The sequence below is a fragment of the Polypterus senegalus genome, chromosome 4, assembly GCF_016835505.1.
Source record: "Polypterus senegalus isolate Bchr_013 chromosome 4, ASM1683550v1, whole genome shotgun sequence".
Lineage (NCBI taxonomy): Eukaryota > Metazoa > Chordata > Cladistia > Polypteriformes > Polypteridae > Polypterus > Polypterus senegalus.
The window spans coordinates 31,769,042-31,792,217 of NC_053157.1; the positions used below are offsets into that span (position 1 = coordinate 31,769,042).

The 23,176-nt window shown below is 38.1% G+C and overlaps 1 protein-coding gene across 3 annotated transcripts in view; it reads left to right on the forward strand.

Annotated features, from left to right (window-relative positions):
• dcc (DCC netrin 1 receptor) overlaps positions 1–23,176 on the forward strand; it is an 842,366-nt gene that overhangs the window by 637,516 nt on the left and 181,674 nt on the right. For all 3 annotated transcript variants that reach the window (XM_039750409.1, XM_039750410.1, XM_039750411.1), the window contains exon 12: positions 6,110–6,159. In XM_039750409.1, the coding sequence (XP_039606343.1) occupies positions 6,110–6,159 (50 nt within the window). The remainder of the gene's footprint in view (positions 1–6,109; positions 6,160–23,176) is intronic.

A 23,176-nucleotide genomic window follows, 5' to 3' on the forward strand; every position in this document is an offset into this window, starting at 1 on the left:
AGTGTTCGATGTAGCAGTGACCCCTGTAATGCATTTTGACGGCTCTGTTTCTCAGTATAGTGATAAAGTAATTGTATGTTTAAATATAAACATGTAAAAAGACCCGTTAACAAGGTTAACATCGGCACTACTTTAGCTATGCCCGCCATTGCATGAAATTGCCTCATGTAAGCAAAACAGATAATGGCCCACACACTGATATCAAGGAAAGATGATACCGGTGCACACTCACGTTATAAACCAAAAACATTTTTCCCTGTCAACATGTGAACGAAATACAGTTTCTAAACACCTCCACCCTGGAAGGAGTTTTTCAAAAACTACTAAAACGCAGTTTGTGTGTGGACGAAAGGCTAAAATGCCTTCAAAAAGCTATGTTTTAAAAAATACCTGAGGACATGTAAACTAGGCCTAAGTTTCAGATCTTTCATTTAGTGAAATACTCTACTGTACATTTACATGCAATAAGTTTCATCACACAAAAAGGCTTCCCAAGGCTGTTTTCTGTCCAGGCTCCACATTAATGATTCCACTGATCTTGATTATCTGCCATTCCTCCAAATTTGGTAAGCCTACATGTTTTACAGTTTCAGACAACACCCTGTAACTTCTGTTTTTCACAAACCGACAGACAAACGGACCTACCTGAGAAGAGACAGGTTCCACCCCAAGCATGTAAGGCGCTCCATTATTTTCAGCCAAGCAACACGATACAACCGTATTTGCTCAGACCCGACAGGCCGGGATAAACAACTTTAGGAACTTAGACAAGATTTCATCTGACAAGATTATACCCTCAAACAACACACTCAAATAAGAAGATCTACTGCCATACCCAGAGACAACCTTCTGGAATATAAAAACAAAGACAATAAGAACCACAACCCCTTTGTTGTCACTTATAACCCACATCTTGAAACACTTCAAAAAATTATAAAAGAACTTCAGCCAATGCTATATAATGACGAAAAACACTGAAAAATGTATTTCCAGAACCTCCCCTCTTGGCATACAGACAACCACCAAACCTTCAGCAACTAATTGTCCGAAGCTCCCTAAGTGAACCAACAGAAAATGGCACATCTCCCTGCCCACAGAAAAGATGTAAAACATGTGCTCACATTTATAATACAGGCCGTGTAGTTATACCACACTGCCGACTAGAACGTCACATAAAGGGATCGTTTTCCTGCAGATCTTCTAATTTGGTCTACTTAATTCTCTGTATGAAATATCCTGACACTGCACTGTGGGAGAAACTGGACAAACAATCCGCCAGAGAATGAATTTACACAGGTTCAACATCAAGCATGGCAACACAGATGTCCCTGTAGCAGCCCATTTCAACAGCCATGGACATTGTGAGAGGGACTTTAAAGTCACAGTGCTTATGGGCAACTTCAGAATACAGCAAGAGAGAAAAGAATGGGAAGTTAAACTCATGCTAAAATTGAACACATTACAACATGGTGTAAATAGAGACATGGGTTTTATGGCCAGATATGAGGATTGTTTCCATCTCTTTAACTGACACAGACAACCTGTCCACAGACCCATATTGTATTGAAAAACTCATCAGACTTTGTTGGACAGTTATCTTATCAAATGATCTTGACCATACATTGTTCTCCTCTCTTGCTTAACGAATCTTAGCCTGATAAGGTCTATTATTTTTTACACATAAGATGTCTCATTTAAAGCTTTTCCAATGTCGTATCTGTCCTAGTGTCTATATAAACACAGGGAACTCCAGTTTCTGTATTACATCTTTGCCTTTGAAGGGGCCTGAGTTGCCTCAAAAGCTTGCATATTGTAATCTTTTTAGTTAGCCAATAAAAGGTGTCATTTTGCTTAACTTCTCACTACATACATAATGGCTAACACGGTACAACACCCTAGTACCACAGGAGGAAACTGATATATTTGAACAAAAAAAAAAAAAACACTCAAAAATGAAGAAACCATACAAGCGTACTTCATGCTGAGTTTTGAACTTTTAACTTTGAGGCCACAGAGCATCAATTGTGTCCATTGGAGGTCCAACAAATATGTTATCTACATGTGTAATATTCACAGCTTCTGTCCACAATTGCTACACCTTGAGGCATACATTTCAGTTATTGATCATTACAACTAAGTCTTTACTCACTAAACCACTCGGATAAATATAATTATTAATTTTCAGTGATTTTGAAATTCTATTTTAAATAGTGGCCATTTGCAGTACGGCCACAGTAAAAAGTTTATATTTTATATTTACTTAGCATGGTGGCGCAGTGGGTAGCGCTGTTGCCTCGCAGTTAGGAGACCGGGGTTCGATTCCTGGGTCCTCCCTGCATGGAGTTTCCATGTTCTCCCTGTGTCTGTGTGGGTTTCCTCTGAGTACTCATTTCTTCCCACAGTCCAAAGACATGCAGGTTAGGTGCTTCGGCGATTCTAAATTGTCCCTTGTGTGTGGGCTGGCACCCTGCCCGGGCTTTGTTTCCTGCTTGGCTGGGATTGGCTCCCTGTGACCCTGTAGTTGGGATATAGCGGGTTGGATAATAGATGGATAGTTAACTGCCATAACAGCATGAGTTTAATGGAATTTATTTTGGTGAAGCTCATACAAATAAAACATCACTATGAATAAGCAACACAGGGACAACACTGATTATCGTTCTTCAACTGACTACCACCTCACATCAACCAAATTCTGTAGATGGCTCTTAAGGTCAGCATTTTCAGTTTGTGCATCCCACAATTTGTGGGTAAGTACCTTGAAATTCTCAAACTCACTACATATATGAGGTCTGATAGTTCTGGACTTGATTGACAGGATGGAAGGGTAGTGGACAGGATGTAGCTTGCCAGAAGAGGTCTTAAAAGCCTTATATTTTAGTCTGGAAAAATACAGAAGGTGACTCATTTTTTCAAGTACACAAAGAAATGAAAAAGTGTTTACCAAGAAGTATGGGCCTATAAAATGCTCTGAAGCAGATGGCTCTGCAAATATGTACACCTTTTTAAACTCCATTCTGTACCTATTATACAGGACATATGACAGTTTGTTTAGTAGTGCTGAATATGCACAGTGCAGGCAGAAAAATATTAAACTTTATGTTAACTTGTAACATTTCTTTTTCCCACACACTATGCCTTGCACCCCATCTGCTTCGATGTCTGCCAGCACTGTCCCCAAAGGTTTGACACTCGGGGGATGTGCACAGCCCTCGCCATCTGACTTGCACTTGACTTGCATATTGTACAGGCCTTACTCAGTGCTATCACAGAATGATTTCACAGTTTATATTTTTCATTGAATTTCTATTTATTATTTCCTCTCATGTTCACAACTTTCTGCGCCATCATGCAGAAATAGCAGATTTTGACACAGGGGGTTGCATTCCCTCTGGACTCCATTGGCAAACGAAATCCCCCAATGATGGAATTAGGGAAGTTCTGCATGACAACACACATTATGTTGCATATTGTATGGAATTTATATAAAAAAAAGGAATTGCCTTTTTTAGTTTCTTTATTTCACTCTTGTGAAGCTGATTATAATGTAGTGCCGTTACTTTTGAAATCTGTTTTTGCTCTTTTCTCAAAGACACACCTGTTAACTGACCTCTATATATGTGTATGTTTGTGTGTCCAGGTTTCATGATCGGCTACATCCCTAATCACCCAGCATCTGTTGTGTTGCCGTGCAGCAGTCTATTAGCCAGCAAAAGCGCTGTGAAGAAGCTGTCTGTTGTTACGGTTCTGCCTTTGTCCAGAAACGGCTCTAGAAACTTTATAACCACAGACTTGGAAAGTCTTTGCCTTGGTTTGTAACTCAAAGCACAGTTCTCAACAAAATGTTGTCAGATATCCGAAATCATAGCAGATCTGTAATTTTTCACATGTTCTGCACGGGTATCTTTGTTGTAAAGCAAAAATGCCACATGATAGTCTGATAGCGGTTGCGGGACATTGTATCTTTCATTGCCGGTACAACAAATAGTTCTGAGCAGCCATCAAGCACAGCACCAAATGTGGTCATTGCTGCACTAATGAAAAGAATGAAGATAAATGCCATCAACTCAGAGAGGGAGAGGCAAGTTTATTGTACCACGTGAATGTCACTGACAGAATAAATCTGAATAATAAAAAAAAAACGCTTTTACAAGTAGCCAAAAATTACACTGAGTGTTACAGGCTCATATCAAATGTATGTTTTTATTATATTATAGTAATAATAATAGCAGCTCACTACTCAATAAGCAGAGCGCCAGGACTCAACCCAGAATTTTTGGGTTATAAGGCAGCAGTTGTTACCTCTACACATCAACTTTTTGTTGATTGACATTTGAGCTCGGGGTTTTAACTCATTGACAGCAACATGTAAATTGAATGTTTTTTTTTTTCTTTGGTTATATTCTTGAATAAAAGCATATGTGTTTATTTGATATTTTGACTAAAGTCTTTACACATTATACACTTCATGTCATTATTACTATAACAAGGAAAAAGTTTCTGTTTTAGGTATATGTTCAGCATTTCTTGCCTCACATTTCCTGTCATCCTACATTTACACAGATCATTGTAGACACAGAACACACATGAAATGTATATATTCCAAATGATGATATATTATTTATCCTATACAACTCCAGGCACCACACACCCAGATAAACACATATGAGCTGTGAGAATTTTTCGACTGACTTCTGCTCCGGCTGTGGGGTCTGGGGTTAGTTTATAGAAGGCTGCATTTACAAAACAAAAGACACTAATGGAGAGGTGCGAAGGAATTTAAGGTGGCCCAGAATTACGACTTTTTTCATAGGCTTCAGGGATAACAGTAAATATTTAGGTTAAGTGAGTATAAATAGAAAAGAATTGGTGTACATTTAAATACTAAAATCCAGCAATACACAGAGCTTGAAAAACAACTGGATAGTTGAAAATGAATTATAGCTAATTGTTTTGCCATGGTAAGTTCATTCCAGATCCATTAATGTAAAAACAGTAATACTGAAACTAACACTGAAATGGGGGTGGGCAAACATGTGGATACCATTGGCCATCTCTCCTTTATTGAAACTGTTTACTCCAGCTGTGAATAATAGGGGACTGTATACATGGATTGGGTGATGACTTACATGTTTTTTTTCTATATATTAATTCTACATAAAGAACTATAGTATATACCATATCATCGTAATGTATATAATAGTTAAACATAATCTGTCAGGGTAATTATACTAATGGAGCAGACCAGTGGACTGCTGCATGCCTATTGCTTGAAGTGTGATCCTAATGCAGCAGCCGGGTTTGGCATATTTATTATACCTTCATTTGAATTTCAAAGTAAAGGTGTCAGCATGTTAAAATGATATCAGTCCAAATAACTTACAGATCCAGGTCCCAGGCTTTAACTGCTAGATACTTCGAGCCCCAGATACCTCGGTTTCCAAAGACATGCATGCGAGGTTAATTAGTGGCTCTGTTTGTGTGTGCACTCTTTAACATGCCATCAAATGTTGGTTACTGCCCTGTCCCAAATACTGCTTAGGCACAATGTGGCATTCTGCGTTCCTATAATAGAGCAAACAAGGTCAGAAATTGTAAAGATGGATGGCAAGTCATAAAAAAGTAAGATGTCAGCAATATGGTAAAAAAATCAATTAACATGTCCTTTGAAGTTTCAAAAAATGTAGTCTTTTCCTTGATAAAAATCACAGAGGTATTTCATTCTATTAACTGCCAAATAAAAAGGTGGCTTCCTTTAGTGTTTTATTAAAACACTGTATTCCTTTTTATTCTTGTTCAGCAAAAAATGCTTATTTACAAAGTACCAGTAATTTAATATGTGTGTACATGTAATTTCCTATTAGAGTAATAACTCAAACATTTATTGCATGCATCAAGTGTCCACATCATGGTTAAACATATGACACTGTTATTTTTGTCTAATCGATGCATTCCTGGCTCTATTCCAAAAAATGCTATAGCTGAGAGCATCCAGTTGAAACGTTAAGGTTAATTAAAACTAACTGATCACTTTGGGGGAAACTCTGGTGAACAGCAACTATGCCTCCATAGTCATTAATTTTGTTTTTTTTTTTCCTTTCCTTTACAGTGCCAAGCTCCCCTCCTTTGAACATTTCGTTGGAAGTTGTCAACTCAAGAGTAAGTAAAATAGAAAGGATAAAAGAAATTAGCCCACCTGCGTAGACCACTTTTCTCCAAACAGTGGCTCATAGCAGTAGATTAATGGAAAAGTCAAGGCTGACTTCACCCTAGCAAAGACCCGCAGATCTCCTACTACACATGGCTATTGAGGATAGACTAAAGGAGAGGAAGCGGTGAAGCATTCTGTGGGAAAGCACAGGAATACAGTATGACAAGGCAGTGGAAAAAAACAGCAAGGTCCTGCCACGAAAGCCTGGTGAAATCAGTGAGAGTATTCAAGGTCAGACTGTAGTAACCATTTAGGAGGCTCAGCAGATCAGAGAAGTTAGAAGATTACATGGTGAATTGTTCTTAAATTGATAAAATGACATCTGTGTTGTTCACATTGTTCTTGTCATTTATAGCATTTAGGTATGTTTCTTTAAGGTAGCTTAGATCACTCTGACAAAGACAAAATTACAGATACATGGTTGAATTTTTTGTGAATCCTCGATTGTTTATAAAAATGAAAAGCACTTTAAAGTTCTATCATAAAACTATGTTAGAAAAAATAAACTTTTATACAATATGTCATACATAAAACATGTTGAATTTGAAGTGTTCACTGGTAGCCTATTTTTAATTCTGTTGCAAAAAACTTACTTAGCATTTACTTTTCTGTTTTGAGGGGTGAAGAGGACAGAAAATGGAAAATAATCAAATGTTTCCAAAAAAATGTTTTTTTGAATTTATAGTTATCTGTCTGTGGAGGGCTGGCACCTTGCCTGGGGTTTGTTTCCTGCCTTGTGCCCTGTGTTGGCTGGGATAGGCTCCAGCAGACCCCCGTGACCCTGTTGTTTGGATATAACAGGTTGGATAATGGATGGATGGATAGTTATATGTAATCATGTACAGTAGAATTGTATTTGCTTGTTTGTTCCATGTAAGTTAGGTGAATTGTTCCAGACCATACAGGAAATGAGCAGTTGGGCTACTGGGATCCTTGTGATTTGTAGTACAGCACATTAGACACAAGAATAAATAAACGGGCATAATACTGTCCCCCTGTCTGCAAATTCTGATGTATACATTTTTACCAAACCAAAAAGTCTTTATTCTAGTTTAACTTCTATTTTTTTTCTTTCTTTTTTCTTTTTGCAAATTTTAAAATGTTAAAAATGCTTGCAATTTCAAGTGGGAAGGCCTACAAAGTAGCAATGTTTACAAAACTGCAATATCTAATAAGAAATTTTCTAAAAGGTCAGTGAAAAATACACACACATTATATATATATATATATATATATATATATATATATATATATATATATATATATATATATATATATATATATATATATATATATATATACACTAGCATAGCTGAACTACCCGGCGTTGCCTGGGAGGAAAATAAAGTGTTTTTTTTTTTGTTTGTTTCAGAAAATTTAATTTACAAAAACACAACTTTAAAAATAAAATAAATTCACAACCAATGACGACTCAACTAATGTGCTTGTTTTGCAGTCTTGTATGTATGTTATCATCCAGTTGACGCACGGAACTGGCCAACTCTATTTAATTTCAAAAGCAACCCTCTGGTGGTCATTCCGGGTGTGAACTGGATGATAACATGCATACAAGATCACAAGATCACCCCCCACCCTACCCAGAAAGGGGTGTGTTAGGGTTGATTTCACCCTACTGTAATTGTAGTCAACCAATTAGAACCATGTATACCAAGTTTCATGAAAATCACTCCAGCCGTTCGGAAGTGATGCTGGAACATACATACATACATACACACACGTACATTGACTTATATATATATATATATATATATATATATATATATATATACTAGTGGGTTCGCGCCCTACTTGCTTCGCTCGCCAAACCCCCAACCTGTGCTACGCACCAGTCACTTCACGTCTCTGCTGCTAGTGTTGTAAAGAGGGGGGCTGAATGCACCCCATGGAGATGTGATCGCTCCTCCGAAACCCCCTCTTAAATGGTGATACAATGGGAAACAAATACAGTTTTATTTGCTCGATCAGGTGCTGGCTTGCTGCTGCTGCTGCCGTGCCACGTGATCTGCATCTTGAGCGGTGCTTCAAACATTTAAAAGCCTATGCAGCAGCTGTCCTACTCTTTGACTTTTATTTACATGGTTAAATCTCTTGGCATAAAGTCTCGTCTCACAGGACGTGAATTCTTGATATTTTTTAGTTTTTAATTTAATAATGGAATAAGAATCTGAAAATCTAACAACATCACATTAATGTTCGATAAATTCTGAAAAGAATGATACCAAATATTTATATGTAGGTTTTAAAATAAGCCCGATTTAAAGTGTGAGAAAAAAGTCACATAAAATGGTTGCACTTTTAGGCTTATATATAGATATATAGAGAGAGACGGAGGCAGAGATAGATATATTAATATGTACATAATGTGTATGTGTATTTCACTGACCTTTTCGGCAATTTCTTATTAAATGTTGCTGTCATGGCAGCACATCCGAACACAGCAGCTTTGCACTCTCCTCAATATTTCTTTTGTTATTTAACTGTCCTTTTAATTCTCCTGTGAACCACTAGTGTGAATTATTTCATAGAGTCACATGGAGTTGCTTAATACTGGACAAAGTTGTGAACATATTTTTCACAATTCTTTTAACTTCAGTAGTATCCAGATGAAGACAGCCCAAATACCGGCAGCTCCCTGAATTACCATCCTGATGAAGTGGAGTTAGAGGCAGCTTTGGGAAAGGAAGCAGAAGCGGGGATAGCATGTGGGTGCACAGGCCCAGCTATGTAAGGCTCAAATGTCCGATCACTTACCAACAAACTGGACAAATTAAAGCTGTGGCTCAAACACAGCGATCTATGAGGGAGTACTGCGTGCTGATTTTTACAGAGACATAGTTCCACGACCTGGTTTTCAAATGAGCTGTGCAGCTAGTTAGCAGGTCAGTGTATTGAGGACAGGAGTCTCTGGTAAGAGCAAGGGTAGAGGGCTCTGCATCTATATAAGTAATGAGTGGTGCACAAACAACACTGCTATAGAGAGTTACTGCTTCCCCATGTTTGGAATACTTAATGTTCAAATGCAGGCCATTTTATCTACCAAGGGAATGTTCTGTTGTTATCATTATAGTAGTGTACATTTCATCTCAAACTAATACTAAGCTAGTGCTGGCACAGTTGCACTTGGCTATCAGTAAGCACCAGGATGCTCATCCATATGCTGCCTGCATTATTTCTGGGGATTTTAACAAGACAGGTCTTCAAACTGTGCTCCAGAAATTTTACCAACACATGCAATGTCCCACCAGGGGATCAAACACCCTGGATAAATTATATACAAATGTAAAAGCCTCCTACAAAACCCTCCTTACCCCAACCCTAGGACACTCTGATCATGTTTCATTATTTCTGATGCCTGCATACATACCTGTTATCCACAGGAACAAAGCTGTCACAAATACAGTGGAAATGTAGCCCAAGTAAGCCATGTCACAACTCCAGGACTGCTTTGAATGCACACAGTAGGAACTGTTTGCTCACCAGGCTGTACAGGGCACAGAGATAGACCTGGAGGAATACACATCCAGTGTTCTTTTCTGTATCCGTAGCTGTGAGGATAATGTCACTCTGGAGAAGATGATAAAAAAATTTTCCAAATACGAAACAATGGATGAACAAAGTGGTGAAACACCTTTTAAAAGCATGTACCCAAGCATTTAAATCTGGGGATCTCATAGCCTACATCATTGCCAGGTAAAATCTGAAAAAAGGTTTAATAAAGACCAAAGACATCTACAGGGTGAGTGTGGAAGATCATTTTTACAGCATGGATACCAGAAGCCAGTGAAAAAGCATTAGAGCTATTACTGACCACAAAGGCAACCCTGTCTCTTCCCACTGTGATGTTACATTGGTCAATGATCTCAACATATTTGCTTTGAATTTAACAACCCTTCTCCACCTAGAAAGATTATAGCTACAGAGGATGCAAAGTCTCCCACCTTCAGACTGAGCATGTATGATATACGGTGTACAGTGCACGCTGCAGAGGGTCAATCCATGTAAAGCTGTTGGCCAGTTTCAGGACAGGTGCTTAGATACTGTGCTGAGCAGCTTGCTGAGGTATTTACAAATATCTTTAATCTCTCCTTGACATTGGAAATGGTCCCAGCATGCCTTAAATCAGCCATTTTTGTATTAGTGCCAAGGAAATCCAACATTGCTCTGACACCGGTAATAAGGAAGTGCTTTGAAAGACATGTTTTGTTTTTCATTTAACCCAGCATCCCCACCTCCATGGACTCATATCCATTTGCTTACAGATCTAATACTGTATATACTCACATTTAAGTTCTCCCATGGATAATAATATAATTTCTGGTATTTTATAATGTCGTTTGTATGTTGAATATGGGAAACACTCTATTGGTCCAACAGATTATGCTATGCTAACGCCCACCTGAGAGAGTAATCATGGAACACTTTGCCTTTTATTCTATGTATTATGCCTACATGACCACACAGTAATACCCAAACTAGTCCGAAGAGACGTTTGCACTGATTTGTGTTTTTTGTATCTCGCACCCTCATACACCTTTATCGTAAAAGTACCCCTTATTTACAATGGAGCATTCGATCAGAAGAAAATATGAAGCTGGTTTTAAATTAAAAGTCGTTGAACTGCCGAAAGAAATTGATAAGTGCGCTGCTGCAACAAAATTCAATGTGTCTGAGAAACTGGTGTGAGATTGGAGGAAGCAAGAAGATTTTTGAGTGGACATATAAGTCGGGGTCTGATTTTATGATTGATATTTCAGGTTTCAAGACCTACAGTAGATCTACAAAGGATGTTGTCTCTTTATCTCTGCACATAGCCCTGACTCATCCTCCAGGAATAGGGCACATATGTGAAGACGCTATTTGTAGACTATAGCTCTACTTTGGATACTATTGTCCCCTCCATGCTGATCCATAAACTGCTTCAGCTGTGCCTCAGCATACCACTATGTAACACGCTATATGCACACTTTCTTCTGCATTTCGCATTAGCCAACTTCTTCACTTCCGGCACTGATATTAAATCAGACTAGCTGTGGCAGTTTTCACAGTATTGCTTCAATATGTGCCCAGGCTTATGGTAAAGGACGTAAGTCATATTATTCAAACATTGAAGCAAACATCAGGAGCTTAAGAGGAGAAGGGCTTCAAATTATGTATTTCAAACATCATCCTCTGTTGTTTGCTTTCTCTTCTTCCAAACCAAAGTGGAATGGAGAAATTGTTCTACTCAATCAACGCAGGAAACGCTCCCTTCTTCAAGATTGTTGCCCTGACTCAGACCCTGGCTCGCAAAAATCCTTCTTTTATAATGCCGGCTACAAACTCGGGTATAGAGACTAATTGTACAGCTCTCTCTCTGGATAGCAACGATCCATTTAGACCAGGTTTCCATATCGGAGGGAAATGTATGAAAACTAAGTACCTTGTTGTACTTACTGGAAGCTGAACATAAAGGTACACAACAATGTTCAGCTGTAGAACTACCTGCACGCTGAAAATTAAACTTCTTTTTCTCTGACATTTTTGCCACTAAACAAAAATCAAAACTGCAGTATTGACTTCAGAAGTAACTAAGCTGGCTGAGATTTCACTGGAAGTACGTCAGCACTTCTGTGTGCATATAGTCAATTAAAATAAATCCCCTCAACTCCCTCCAATAGAAAAAAACTAAATACATCAAAGTCTCAAAAATAATTTAACAGACCTGATTGAAATTTGGTGACATTATAGAAAATTAGCTGATGTGTGCTTTTTTGTCGATATTTATTCATTTTATGCTAATGTACATGCTCTGCTCTTAGATAATTTTAAAAGGTCTCAAAATAACTTACTGCCCATTTTGAGATAAATCCCATTGAAAACATAGGCAATTTTACAGGAAGTCATTTTGAGATATCTTGGATTGCATTTCATATTTCTCAAATTGCCTGGTTATTTTAAGATATCTTAGTGTACTTTAAGTACCACAGGATGCACATAAAAATCATTTCAGATATCCTGATTTGCATTTGAGGTTTTACATAATGAACAATGTCATATCAAGATAGCTTGAAATTTATTTCAGATATCTTAAAATGCATTGAAATAGAGGTACTGTATATTGAGATACAATGTATCTGTAAGATACCTTAAATGTATTAACAGGATGTTTGGAGACTAAGACCACAAGAACTTCTTCTTCTTCTTCTTTTTACTGCTCCCATTAGGGGTCGCCACAGCGGATCGTCTTCTTCCATATATTTCTATCCTCTCCATCTTGCTGTATCACACCCATCACCTGCATGCCATCTCTCAAAGCATCTATAAACCTTCTCTTAGGCCTTCCTCTTTTCATCTTACCTGACAGCTCTATCTTTAACATCCTTTTCCCAATATACCACTCATCTCTCCTCTGCACATGTCCAAACCAACGCAATCTCGCCTCTCTGACTTTGTCTCCCAACCGTCCAATTTGAGCTGACCCTCTAATGTACTCATTCCTAATCCTATCCATCCTCATCACCCTAGATGAAATTTCCTTTGAGTGGCCAAAGACATTCTGGAAACATTTTCAATTGTGAAAGTGATTACTGACGGGGCAGAGGGAGAGAGATAAAGAGATAGGAGGAGAAATGAACTGCAAGTGTTTATTGTGTTGGGTTTCAGATACTGTGTTTAGTGGTATTCAAGTAGAGACCCAATCCAATGTGAATGTCTGGAACAGATCCTGTGTAGTAAGGTATAGTGTGAAAGCAGATAGGATTTGTTTCTTTAAGTGCTTTAGGCCTGACACTTATAGAGTTTGTCATTACCCTGCCAGGCAATACCACTTTCTTATAACATCTTATTGCAAGTTATTCGTCTGGCAACCCCTTTTTTTTCCAGCTATACAGTTTGTCACTGTTAATAACATTCAATGTATCCAAATGAGCAGGTGCATAGACTGTGAGTGCTAGGTCAGCTTAGACACATGCGGCAAACTACAGTTGAACACAAAAGAACTATAACCATAGTCTTCATGGCTAAACATCACAGGTAGGTTCTTAAGAGCAGACAGCCCCTAGCGAATGTCTCATCAGGTGCTGTAACAATTGATTAAACACATTCTGCTATGATAATATAAACCAGGCTTTAGCTAATCACTACACCCAGCAGGCACTTCATTTAACAAGCGATGCACTTGATCCTGGAAGAACAGAGAGGTTGGGGAGAATGTTATTGTCAAATTATATTTGTATTGTGTAAGTAATATACAAAGAAAAGATGTGGGAAGTGAGACAAATGGAATAAATGTAACAGAATATTTTCTGAGACATCCTCTGACTAATGACATGCTTTAAAAGTAAAGAAGTTACATAGCAATGCACATTATTCACAAAAACAAAGAGGTGCCAAAAAAGGTGTAAAGCCAAGTAGCACAGGAGGGTTTACTTTGAATTAGGCTTTGTTTCCCTTTCCTAGCACAGGAAAATAAAGGTTAACCTGCTGCTCAAAGTTCATTTTAATTCATTTAATGCATATCATTTGACATTTCAATATGGAGTAGTTGCTAATGCAGAATAATTACTAATGTAAATGCTAATATAATATAGACTAATGTAAAACTGTTGAGTAGTAGCAGATACAAGGATATGCACAGACAGATAGATAGAAAGAAAGAAAGAAAGAAACTTTATTAATCCCAAAGAAAATTTCAGAGTTACAGCAGCAGATATTTAAAAGGCATAAATATACAAGTAACAAAAATTATCATAATCTTAATAATACATTTTATTTATTTGTAGGCGCTTTTCTAAACACTCAAGGACAGCAAACAATAGACAAAACACAGATTATAAACAACACTAAAATACAAAAATTAAAATCAGACAGAGCAATTGTAATCAAAGAGAAAAAGCAGTCTTAAACAAATGAGTTTTAAGTTTAGATTTGAAAAGTGAAAATGATTCAATATTTCTAAGCACAGATGGTAGTGAGTTCCAGAGCTGGGGAGCAGAGCAACTGAGTGCTCTGCTCCCCATGGTGGTAAGGCGGATGAAGGGGACAGTGAAGTGGATGGAGGAAGAGGATTTAAGGGTATGGGAGGGAATGGCAACATGGAGGAGGTCAGACAGATATGGAGGGGCAAAGCTGTGGATAGCCTAAAAAGTTAGTAGGAGAATTTTGAATTGAATTCGGAACTGAAATGGAAGCCAATGAAGCTGCTGCAAAACGGGAGTGATATGGTGAATAGAGGAGGTTCTAGCAATGATGTGGGCAGCTGAATTCTGGACCAGTTGAAGCTTATAAAGAGATTTGCGAGAAAGACCAAAGAAAAGGGAATTTCAATAATCCAGACGAGAAGTGACAAGGCTGTGAACAAGGATAGCAGTGGTGTGGTGAGTGAGGGAGGGGCGAATACGATTAATGTTACGCAAGTGGAAATACGGAGACAGGGAGATGTTATTGATGTGGGACTGAAAGGATAAAGTACTGTCAAGGATGACACCCAGACTCTTAACCTTTGGGGAAGGGAAGACAGAGGAATTATCAACAACACAGGAAAAGTGATCAGTTTTGGATAACATTGATTTTGTACTAATGAGGTGAACCTTATTTTTGTCACTATTTAATTTAAGAAAATTTGAAGAAAACCAGGATTTGATTTCTGCTATGCAATCAATAAGCAAGGAGGGTGGAAAGGAAACGGTAGGTTTGCTAGTGAGATAGAGCATAACAGTGAAAGCTAACGTTATATTTACAAAAGATATTTCCAAGGTGAAGGAGGTAAGTAATGAAAAGTACATTAAGAAGGTACAAATACACACATAACAAATATTATCTATACGTATATTATCAAACTGTAGGTATTTACCAAGTGTAAAGTGAGTGATCTCTGTTTGACCACTTCCTCCAGTGAGTCCAGTCTGAGTAGTGTAGAGAATTATACAATGTATATACTTGTACATATATTCAAAATCTCATAATTGTACCTGCACCCAGAACACTCTTCATTCTGTATCAACATTATTCCGAAGAAAAATAAATAAATGAAGTAAGTGAATTCCACACATTCTTAGAAATTGATTTCTTGACACAGTCCACTGATTGTGTGTTCTCCTGGTTAAATTTTTGTAAAACTGATTGGTAGCTGGATCCCTGCCGATATCTTGAAACACCACGCCATTCAAGTCATTGCCTACCACCCAATGGACTTTGGCTCATTTTTCACTATTTTAATTAATGTATTGCAGGACTGCTCAATACACCACACTTGGATGGTGACACAGTGCTTGTGGTGGGTTTGCCTTTTCTGATAGCTCCCCTGCAGTTGGCACTGAAGCTGCTCCTAGGAATAACCATTTACCTGCTCAGACCATGCTCTGTTTCTTCCAGCCTTGGTACTTCTGCTCTTCACATTTTCTGCTTCCCACTGCTATTGCTACAGTTGGCAATGTTACAATATCATTTTCTATCTAGATAGATAGATAATGGAAGAATATCTAATATACAGATACAGAAATATGAAGTAGTCATTGCTAGGATGGCACTTGGCAAAACAGAAAACAAAGAAAAAAAAAATCAGCATTACAAGAAAATGTATTTGTTCCTTTTAGGGTTTTTACATTCTTATATCTGTGCAAGGCTCTCAAATGATACTTTACATTTTACATTTTTCTAAATCAAGTGTGTACATTCCCATAGCAGTATTGGGCATAAAGCTATGCAGCATACACATAATGTAACATGTAAAAATGAAAACAGTGACTAAGTATCTAGTAATAAATACACACCAAAAACGTCAATTTGAACAACCCATGTGAAGAATACAGTAAGCACTTAGTGATATTTTTGTATTCAGAATTTAAGGTAGACATCATTAGTTAGGTATAGATTTACTGTATTTAAACCCAGCTCTTGCAGGCAGTTATGGTTCAAGGGAGGTAAGATTTATTCAGTCTGACCGAGTGACTAGAATATTTACTTCTCAGTGCTCTTATTTGCCGATAATGGAAACAGGAAGAGCTTTCCCCAGTTCAATGCTTAGATTAGTTGATAGACTGACATGAAATGTAATTTTGGGGTAAGACAGTGGTTTCTAAGGAGGTAATGACCACAGACAGTAGCTGTAGTTCAAAATCTTCAGAACTACTTGTCAATCCACCAAAATAAGCTATCAAAGTAAAGTGTTTAAAATAGGCTGGCTCCTCCTGGAGGCTAACTTGAGTAAAGAAAGAAGAGACTTCATAAGGAAACACTTAAAAATATATAACTTTAATGGTTTTGTGCGCATTCATTAAAGCAAATACAGCATTGGCATTGCAATAATTCAGTTCTGATGTAACAGTTTGATAAATTATCCTAACAAAGACTTGACTTTGTGCGCCTCAGTAAATGTGTTTTATTCCCCTATGAGTGTAGGCCAGATTTAGTATAGATCTGGGAAGCAGCTGACAGCTTTAATATGGCCAGTTGAACCCAGCAGTGTGTTTATCGTGCTGCCTGGCAGGATCTCTAGAGCAATGAAAGCCTGACCCCCTTTTTTCTGTCAAAGCCTAAAGAAAATGTGAGAAAGGTTTGATAGCGTGTGACAGATTTGTAGGGGCACTCTTGGTGTGGATGGTGTGAAAGGTAAATGTGCTTGACCTGTGAAGGATCAGAAAAAGAGAAAAGCAGTAATGTTAATCACTTGTTAAAACACTTAAGGCATTCTGATGGTTTGTCACAATAGGCACAGTGAATCGACTAAGCAAAGCATTCTGAGTCTATACTTTATAAAAGTGCCATCATATTAAGTTTAGGATCTGAGAAAAATAAGACACTCACTGCTACAGTTGGGTCTTAGCCATGAAGTTCCATGCTGTCTTTCAAAGCAATTTATAAAAATGCGGTGCGATGGTTAGCCCTGTTTTCTCATTAGTCCAGAGTCCTGAGTTTGAATTCAATGCTTGGTGTCTGCCTGTGTGGAGTTTGCACTTACTTATGTTTTCTTTTCCTTGCATTTCGTTCCCTCCATGGCCTTTATTTGGCTTAAGCAGATTTGAGATTGTATGTACAGTGGATTCAGACATTCGTCAGACGCCTTCATCGTTTTGTCATATTTTGCTATGTTGCAGTCATATGCTAAAATATGTTTCCCCAAATCAAACAATACTCAATATCTCAGAATGAGAAAGCAAATAATGCATTTTAGAAATTTTAGCAAATTTATTAAAAATGAGCAACTGAACATTGAAACAAGTACTCAGATCCTTCACTATATACTTAGTTAATACACCTTTTTCAGTGATTACAGCTGGATTTGGGGAGGTTTCAGCCATTTTTCTCTGCAGATCCTGTAAAAATCTATCATGTTGAATGGGGATTGTTGATGGATAGCTGTTTTCAGGTCTCTCCACAGATGTTGGACTGCGTTGAGATCTGGGCTGTGACTGTGAACTCAACTGCATTCCCAAAGTTGTCCCTAAGCCAGACTTGTGTTGTCTTTTCTTTGTGTTTAGGGTCATTCTTCTGTTTGCCCAGTCAGAGGTTCAGAGTGCAGATTTTCATTATGCATAACTCTGTTGTTTGCTCTGTTTGGCTTTCCCTTAACTCTGTCCAGTCGCCCAGTTCCTGCCACTGAAAAGCAGCCTGATTTGAGATTGTCAAGATAGTGGTTTTAAAGGCAAGCATTGACATCATCAATGGGGCCGGAACTGGAAGTTGTGCCATCAGGGCCGGGACTGGAAGTGACATCATCAATGGCCAAGTGACATCATCAATGGGCCCAGGGGGGCAGAAGTAACGTCATCCATGCCAGGCGGAATTTCCCGTAACTGGTCTGCAGAGAAGTGAGATAAAGAGTCGATGTACTCCGCCACCCCTGGCCTGGCGTGGAATTACTCTCATTCAGGCCCTTTAGCTGCCTACCATGTGCATGTGTGTGACAGTATGTATGCATGTATGTGTGTGTGTGTGTGTGTGTGTGTGTGTGTGTGTGTGTGTATTGCGACTACTGTGGGTACTTAGCCAATAAGAACATAGATTCACACTTTACAACTGGCTTCTCCTTTTATCAGTGTTCCTAATGTCACATGCCAGGGAGGGGTTTTGCATTTGACCTATTGCTAGTAAAAGACACATCTTGTACTGCTGAACACTCACACACTTTGGAATACACTCACACACTTACTCACTCACTCACTCACTCACTCACTCAAGCCCTGTTGCGCAATTATTTAAGTGAAATCATTTTTTAGTTTGAGATTTTGTTTTTTGTCTCTTCTTTAATAATAAGCCATACAATATTGTCTTTCTTCTTGAGTTCCCTGTTATGTTTTTATTCTATACATTTTGAGTGGGTACCAGAAGCCAGGGTCCAAACTTAAAACAGAATTAAAACATGCTATTTGTATCAGTGTCAACCTGCCAGATGTGACTTTCCTCTTTACTAAGCAATATATCTAGTAGGAATTGAGAATATTTTTTAATTCTTTCAACCACCTCGTTTTTTGTTTTTGTTTGTGGTGCTTTGGTCCAGTATAGTGTTGGTGAAAGGTAGATTTTATTAGACATAACAGTGAATAGGTGACATAGCTACTGTAAATTCTTAATTTGCATTTTTTGACTCAGTAACAACATGCACAAAGTGTATATACATAGAGAGAAGAAAAGCAATACAACAAACAGTAAGGCACACAAATGTACAATATGTGGTACAAATGTTTACTATTTGACAGACCCTCGGTTAAAGAAGAGTAGTCAGACGTTCATGTGCTCCCGTTATTCATGACAATTATAGAAAGGCAGCTCTAGGGTATGAAGATTTTATTTTAGATAAACGAGTGTTGTGTATTTACTGCTGATGAAACAAGAACTCTATATAGAAAATCAATATTTAACATTTTTGTACTCATCTAACATTACTACTTTAAAAAGCAGAATTAGGAGGTAGATAGCAGTCACTTCAGCACTCAGAAATAACATCATCAGGACAAGTAGTGGTTTAGGTGAAAAGATGAAAGTGTTATTAAATTGACTAGACAGCATTCATTTCGTATATTGCATGTTCAAATCAGTCTTTTGATCCTTCTCTTTGTAAGAATTCAGTCAGGGATACTGGACGGAAGCTTTAGAGGACTTTGAAGAAGTTCAGTCAAATATGCACCATTTTTCTAATTACTCTATATGCAGCTGACATTTCTAAGTTTGGGAACACAGCCCCCAGAGTGCTGGGCTAATAGTCTGTGTTGACTTTTTATGTTCTCTGTGTGTTGAATTGGGTGTTCTGTGGATTTTGATGGATGTTTGTTGGGTTCTTTATGTGTTCTGGTTGGAATTGTTCAAGTGTTCTTTGGACTGTTTGGGTAATTCTGTTGGCATTCTTTAGGTGTTAGTGTGGGTATCATTTAGGTGTATTTTTTGGGTATTCCCTTGTTGTAATAATAAACATTCTTTGTATCCTTTTGTGTTTTGGGGGGGGGGGTTTAACCCATCAGAATTCAGATTCAGATTTATGTTTGGAATTAAGGTTAGAAAGATTAATTTTAATAATGTCTTCATTTTCTTTATTTAAATGAGTCTGTTTTAAACAACATGTGACTATGACCATCATGCTGAAAACATTACAGAATTGACACAAGAAATACAATGGCAATCTCACTATGCATTTTTTATTGGTGGATAAACCTCTTGATAGATAGACAGACAGACAGATGAATATATGGATAGATAGATAGATAGATAGATAGATAGATAGATAGATAGATAGATAGATAGATAGATAGATAGATAGATAGATAGATAGATACTTTATTAATCCCAAGGGGAAATTCACATACTCCAGCAGCAGCATACTGATAAAAAACAATATTCAATTAAAGAGTGATAAAAATGCAGGTATAACAGACAATAACTTTGTATAATGTTAACGTTTTCCCCCCCGGGTGGATTTGAAGAGTCGCATAGTGTGGGGGAAGAACGATCTCCTCAGTCTGTCAGTGGAGCAGGACAGTGACAAAAGTCTGTCACTGAAGCTGCTCCTCTGTCTGGAGATGATCCTGTTCTGTGGATTCAGTGGATTCTCCATGATTGACAGGAGCCTGCTCAGCGCCCATCACTCTGCCACGGATGTCAAACTGTCCAGCTCCGTGCCTACAATAGAGCCTGCCTTCCTCACCAGTTTGTCCAGGGGTGAGGTGTCCTTCTTCTTTATGCTGCCTCCCCAGCACACCAACGCGTAGAAGAGGGCACTCGCCACAACCATCTGATAGAACATCTGCAGGATCTTATTGCAGATGTTGAAGGACGCCAGCCTTCTAAGGAAGTATAGTCGGCTCTGTTCTTTCTTACACAGTGCATCAGTATTGGCAGTCCAGTCCAATTTATCATCCAGCTGCACTCCCAGGTATTTATAGGTCTGCACCCTTTGCACACAGTCACCTCTGATGATCACAGGGTCCAGGAGGGGCCTGGGCCTCCTAAAATCCACCACCAGTTCCTTGGTTTTGCTGGTGTTCAGGTGTAAGTGGTTTGAGTTTCACCATTTAACAAAGTCATTGATTAGGACCTCTTCATAAACTTCTTAATGTCAGTTAGCTCGCACCTCCAGTAATGGCCTAGCAGTAGGATCGTGTGTTTTGGTTACAGTTTAAATTTGCCCTGACTTTCAAGTTTCATATTGTCCTTCTGATCCCTTATTGCCTGGTTTGGCTTGATCTTACAGTTTCAACACTTATTTGTCCTTGTTTTCGTTACCATCTCGTGGTAATTTAACATGCTCACAACAGACCACGGGTATGTACAAGCTTCATTACCACTTGGCTGCTGTGGGTACATTTTGCATTCTCTGAGTTCTCTTGTTGGCATTCTTTGGGTGTTCTTTGGGTAGCCTGTTATTTTGTTTAGTGTTCTTGAAGGTTTTCTTAGGTTGTTTCCGTGGATGCTTATTTAGTGTTCCTGTGGGTATTCATTGGAATCTTTGGGTTGTTTGGTTTCTTTAAATGTTCTTATGGGTGTCTTTTTGGGTTTTTTAGGTGTCAGTTGGGCTTTTGTAGGTGTCCTTGCTGGTGCTCTTTGGGGGTTCTAATGGGCATCCTTTAGTGCTTTTTTGGGTATTTGTTTGAATAGCATGACTTCCTCCCACATCCCAAAAATAATAATAGTAGCATGGTTGTGAGTGTGTGATCCATACAGGATTATGTACTCAATATTCTCAATTTTAGACTATGCAGGGTGAGAAAATGAATGTAGAGTATAATATTTTGCTTCAGCTTTGCAGGTAAGAGAGGCAGCTCCTTATATTTAAGATAAAGAAATGACCCTCTTTTTAAATAACTAATGACTTTCTTAAATAGTCAGAACTGAAAAAAAAAACTTGGCACATCCACTATTGACAAATACACAATAAAGGGGGCATGTTTGTGAGTCTCTGGTGACTGAAGACGCCATTCACTTGTAGCCTTTTTTTACTTGAGTGCTTTGTTTATTGTGGCCTGACTTCCTGTGTCAGACGGTTTACTGTAAGTTATTGCTTCCCTGTGGTCAGAATTCACCTTATATCTGTACTATTTAATTTCCACGCTCAAACTGAAAGCTTCTAAAGTAAATCTATCCATAAATAAGATTAGCGCTAAGCCCTCTACAGTCACTTTGCGGATTTTGTTTCGTTCGTTTTTATTTCATTTTCCCTGGTCACCTGGTTACTCAGGCCTCCAGGGCAGATTTTTATTTTACAATATGATGAATGGAAACAAATAAAAAAATGTATTTTTCTAAATGGAGACATAGAACTGTTTGTGAGCAGGGAAACATGTTCATTACATTACAGAAGAAAGAAATAACAATATTAACATAGGTAAATTTTGATTTTTTTTTTCTATTGATTAAAAAGAAAGTGAAATTTTGTCTCACATTATAATTAAACGTAGAAACAGATTTGCTGTGATATAACTTTCTTAAAAAAAAAAAAAAACGGGTTAAATGCACTCTCCTTAGGGGCCAGTACTGTACTTCAATGGTCCAGAGTCATGGGTTCAAATCCCTAGGCATTGTAGTTCATATATTGATGGAGGTCTTTCTTTGGATATTCCAGTTTTTACTCAATGTGCTTTTTAGGAAATTCTTGTTTCCACATTAGCTTTTTGAGTAGATGTGTTAGGCAGGGAACTGGAGGCCAGTCCAAGGTTGGTTCTCACTATATGTACAGATCCATCCCTTCATGCATTTAATGATGTCTTCAGTCAAGTATGGGTTCATGCCAGAATTTGATCTGGCTGAAAAAAGCACAGGGGAGAATCCCAGTCTGACGAGAGACCAAGTATGAGTGAGTGTGATAGCCTGCCAGCTCATTCACGGTTGATTCCTGCATTGCTATTGGTTTCGCTGGTACTTAATGACCCAGTAATGGGAGAAATGAGATTAAAAATTTGATGGATTTAGAAGCCACCCTTAAACATAAAGACACCAGCAACTATTTTACTCCTTATCTTCTCAGTAGTGACAGATCACTTGTCTTGTTTGAAGTGGCCTCAGTCATAAATATCAAGATAAGGCAGAAAGTATCTGTCTTGCATACCTTTGTAAAACAGTAAAGAGCAGATGATAATACATTTTCCTGGCACTCAGGTTCATTGTGAGCTGAGATGCCCTCCGTATTCACATTCTTTCTGCGTTTATATTGGTTTTTCCTTCGGTTCTCCAGTTTCCTCCAACACTTTAAGGGCTTCATTTTTAGTGTGTCACAAGAATTGAATATGGAGCTTATGTGGAAACAGAAAAGAAATGCAATCTAATGCAGGGTATGCCCTCTACTGGTGGTGTGTGATCCTATATTGGATTGAGCAGGCTTGAGAACAAAAAGTTGGTAGACTGGAACTGACAACATATGCAACATTGTTTTTGAAGAAATTCCCTTTAACAGACACACTAATGAATGAATAAATAATATATTAAATGAAAACCCAATACACAACAACAGCAATCAGACAAACCTCCCCTTTCCCCTATGGT